Source organism: Merops nubicus, unplaced genomic scaffold (assembly GCF_000691845.1).
Source record: "Merops nubicus isolate BGI_N331 unplaced genomic scaffold, ASM69184v1 scaffold30785, whole genome shotgun sequence".
Classification (NCBI taxonomy): Eukaryota; Metazoa; Chordata; class Aves; order Coraciiformes; family Meropidae; genus Merops; species Merops nubicus.
In genome coordinates this window covers 6,194-10,632 of record NW_008610806.1, presented here as the reverse complement: position 1 = coordinate 10,632, position 4,439 = coordinate 6,194, and the positions used below count along the sequence as shown (strand labels likewise).

Sequence of the window (4,439 nt, the reverse complement as noted above, 5' to 3'; positions counted from 1 at the left end):
CAGGGGGGGCTGAGCTCTGCCCTGCAGCCCCCAGCCAGCTGGCAATATACTCTGTTGGCGTGGGGCTTCCATGAGCCCCGGCTGGGGCTGCCTCTCTGATGAAGGACACAGTTTGTAGGAAAATGCCAACTTTTCACCTTAAGCATGGGCTAGAGAAGCCCAAAGCCCAGCGAGGTCAGGCTGCTGCTAACCTCTAGGCTGCTGCAGTAAAAAGGGGCCTTTACCCCACTGCGTGAGGGTGTAAACGATGCAATAACCCTGCAGCTCATGCAGATGCCAATAAGGTGGCCTGGGGCATCCGAGCCCAGCATCCTCACCCCGTTAGAAAACAGGGTCTGCTAATGCTGTCCAGGAACACAAAGTGAGGCTTGGGAAGGGCTCTCCAGGTGCTGCCTGGCCCCTGAGCTCGGGCTCACCCCTGAGTGGCCAAGAGGCGAAGGGGCCGGTGCAGGAGCTCCAGCATCTCACCACAGCTCACACCAGCAGCTCCACTGTGCTCAGCCCCCACAGATCCCCTCCTCACACTGCCTTTGACTGGCTTTACAAACCAAAACCGACTTGCAGAGCAATGGTGGGAGGGTTCCTTTCAATGACAGCTGAGGGCTGTGATTTCCCTGTAAGAATTCAACTAGAAAAGGATCCCTGAGGTTTTTATCTCCGTGGCTCTGCAGAGCCCTGCGTTGGCACTGCCATCACAGGACAGCCTTTTGGTTTTCAACGCCACCCAACAAATTAGTGCTTGAAAGGCTCAGGAATCTAAGGTGAAAACCGGCAAGGGTGTGGTTTGGGCTTAGCTGGCATGATCTTGTTGTACGCTGCACGCCATGAGTCACCCCAGGGAAAGGGAATTACCTTGCAAATATCCCAGGTTTACCCGATTCATCACATCACTGGCTGTTAAATTTGCTACATCCTCTACAGAACATACAGGGAAAGGCACAGACATAAACAGAGAGAGAGAGAGAGGTCAGCAAGCCATGATTTGGCAAATATCAGAGACGAGCTCCTGCACTGCAGCAATAAAATGAGCAAAAGAAAAAGGAAAGGGGGAGAAGGCAGAGCCACATGTTCCTCCAAAACGCCATGGGTGTCCAGACACTGACGGTGACATGGTGACAACATGTCCCAGCACAGAGGGAGCTGCTGGTCCCCTGCCCCAGTCCCAGCCAGGCGTTGCCCTCCCAGCCTGCCAGGATTCGGCTCCTGCACCCCCTGCTGCCTCGTCACTTGCTGGAGCTCCCCCTTGGTTTGCTCCAGCCAAAATTTGCCAGATGGGCCAGGAGAAGGATGCAGACCCTGATGCTAACCCAGCCGACGGTGCCCCGAGCATCTGGGTGGGGCTGGTTGCAGGCCAGCCCCTGGGGACCCTCATCTGAGGCCACAGGGGCAGGGAAGGTGCCTCTGCCTCAAGCCCTGCCCGTGTTTGCAGGGTCACCCTGGCACGGTGAGCACACCCTGCAGCAGTGCCCAGCTTGGGTGCTCTGCTTTGGGAGCACCCTGGTCCCAGCTTCTCCCACCCAGCAGCTGTGCACAACAGCTTTTTAAGGTGCTGAATGGCACCAGCCGTGCTCCAGGCTCTGCCACAGAGCTGCAGGGAGCTGGAAGTCAAAAAGAGGAGCAGGGGGAGGATGCATGGCTGCAAACCCTCTCCTGGTGTGCCCTGAGCCTCCTCTGTCCTGCTGCAAGCCCCGGGGAGGGTGGGCAATGCCCACAGCCAGCCCGTTTGCCCTCCACTCCAAACTCTCTCCTCCACTGCACTTCTTTACATTTTCTCCTCTTCTTTAACGTGCCTGAAGGGCTACAAGGGAGAAGCCAAGATGGGAGAGGAGGAATTCCCCCTTGCCACCTCCCGAAACCAGCTCCATCATGGCTGGGGCAGGGATTGGGATGGGACTCTGAGCAACCTGCTCTAGTTGCAGATGTCCCTGCTCTCTGCAGGAGGATTAGATGGCCTTGAAAGGTCTCTTCCAACCCCAAACCATTCTGTGACTCTACGGTGCCAGCCTGCGTGCGGGCAGGGTCTGGCGTGGGGCAGACGGACGCTCGTCGAGGATGGAGCAAACAGGCAGCAGCACAGCATGGCTTAAAAAAAAGAAAGAAAGAGGGAAAAAAAAAAACCAAACAAACAAAGCAAGGAAGCTGTGGGCTACAGACTGTGTCATCACCAAGGGGTGGGGAATCATCCGGGGGCGACACAGACACCAGCACCGACGGGTGGGTGAGAAGCTACACGAGAAATGCAGCTGCACGGATGGACCTGTGGACACCCCGGGGCCGTGTGGGCTCGTCACAGCCAGAGACACCAGTTTCACACGCAATGAAGCAAACCACTCAGCCCTGCAGCTACCGAAATGTTTTCCACGGATTTAGGAAGGATTAAAGTCTGTAGGAAAAGGGGTCTGTGTCTGATGGGGCTTCACCTCTCCCTGCCGTACTCGAGGGGCTCATGGGCAGAAGGGTTTTGCTGACTCAGAGCCAGCGTGTCCTGAACCACCATTTCTGCACGGCCAGAAAGCGGGGGGCAGGTGGGACACGGCACCCCAAGGCTGCACGGCAGCGCTCGGCCCCACTGCAGGCAGAAGGGCTGCTGCAAAGCCCTGCCTGGACCCATCGCAGAGCCCCGAAACTGGGGTGTCTGCCTGCAGTCAGGGGGGGACCCCAGCCTTGGGCACGCTCGTCGGCAGAAGCTCAAGCAAGCTGGGGAATGAGGCATTGCTCAGAGCCGGGCCCGGCAGCGGCATCGGGCTTGGTGCAGGGGTAGGCTCGGTGCGGGGTTAGGCTCGGCATGAGGTTAGGCTTGGTGCAGGGTTAGGCTTGGCAGGGGGTTAGGCTCGGTTTGGGTTTAGGTTCAGCTTGGGGTTAGGTTTGGCTTGGGGTTAGGTTCGGCTTGGGGTTAGGTTCAGCTTGGGGTGAGGCTCGGCACAGGTTACCTGAGGAGCCCGCTGCAGGGAAGCGCAGCCGAGCGGCACTTACCGTACCCGGTGGTGGGCAAGCCCAGGTGCTTCATGCGGTTCTTGACCAGCTCGGAGAGCTCCTGCCTCTCGGAGCGCCGGTAGAGGCTGAGCTCTGCATTCTTGCTGGAGTGCTTGTTGCCCTTCCTGCTGGGCCGCCGTGCCCACTGCATGCTCTTGCGCCGCAGCAGCGGGTGCTCGGACTGGTCGCTGGAGCAGGAGTTCCTGTGGTGGCTGGTTTTGATGCCCCAGTGCTCCTTGACGTCCTTCGTGTCCTCGCAGTCCTCCACATTGATTGAGATCTGTGACTGGAAGCCCAGCAGGTCACGAGGGGGAACGGGAGGGGAGCCAAACGAGCCTGTCCTGTCTCTGGTGTGGGGTGGGATCTCGCCCATAGGATGGGATCCTTCCTCGGACCCACACACACTCTCCCAGCACATCATCTCTGCTCTGCTAAAACTACCTGCCCAGTGGATTTGGGATAAGCACTGCTGAGAGGAGTCTCATGGATGCCTGGCATAGAATCATGAATATTTTGAGTGGGAAGGGACCTTTCAAGCTCATCTAGCCCAACCCTGCTGCCCTGAGCAGGGACATCTGCAACTAGAGCAGGGTGTTCAGAGCTCATGCCAACCTCGCCTAGAAAGTTTGCAGAGATGGGGCAGCGAACACCTCTCTGGGCAACCTGGGCCAGCGTCTCACCACCCTCAGCCTCAAAAATTTTTTCCTTCTCTCTAGTCTAAATCGCCCTCTTTTAGTTTAAAACCATCCCCTTGTCCTGTCAGAAGAGGCTCTGGTAACACCCCCCTACACCTGCGTGTGGGCTGCCCAGGGCCAGCCGTGCCCCTGCCTCCCCCTTGTCCCCAGCAGCCATGCTGCCACATCCCTGACCCCAGGCCTGGGGCCGCTGATAACCCAGGTTAAAGCATCTCTAGGAAAGAGGGGGAGTGCATTTAATTAAACCTCAACTTTTGTCTCCCTGTAGCTGCCTTAGGGAGCTGAAAACTGAAGGTATTTAACCAGAGCCCGGCTCACTCCACTGCTCCTTGCCCAGCCAGTCACACTTCAGGGCACCAAGGACTGCTGCCCTCCTGGGGTGGCAAGAGAGGTGTCACTGGGCACATGGGGTGACAGTGACAGGGCTGGGGGCTGGGTGGCAGCACTGTGGGGCAGGGAGGTGCCCGGGCACCCGTGTGTGAGCAGCACTCACCTGCGCTCTGATGTCGTGGGGCTGCAGGGGGAAAGGAAGGGAAAGGAAAAGCATTAGCCCTGCAAATGGGCAGCCCCTCTGCCCCACACCCCCCTGCTCCCCGGGGACTCGGTGCCACCCGCTCTGCAGAGCTGTGCCCAGAAACCACCCACCAGCTGCCACCCGGGGCGACGGGCATCGACCCTGGCACCGCGAGGCACAGCCGGGGCTGCCGAGGAGGCTGAGGCAGAGCTTCCCCTGCCCTCGCTCCTGCCCACTGCTGCTGCAGCCCCACGGCC

At 59.0% G+C, this 4,439-nt stretch overlaps 1 protein-coding gene across 1 annotated transcript in view; it reads right to left on the bottom strand.

Annotated features, from left to right (window-relative positions):
* Nucleotides 1-852: 852 nt before the first annotated feature.
* Nucleotides 853-4,439, bottom strand: part of LOC103773652 (potassium channel subfamily T member 1-like) — a gene marked incomplete at both ends in the record, with an annotated part of 7,975 nt that continues 4,388 nt past the window's right edge. The window contains 3 exon segments of the mRNA XM_008941027.1: nucleotides 853-915; nucleotides 2,974-3,259; nucleotides 4,162-4,182. Of these exon segments, the coding sequence (XP_008939275.1) occupies nucleotides 853-915; nucleotides 2,974-3,259; nucleotides 4,162-4,182 (370 nt within the window).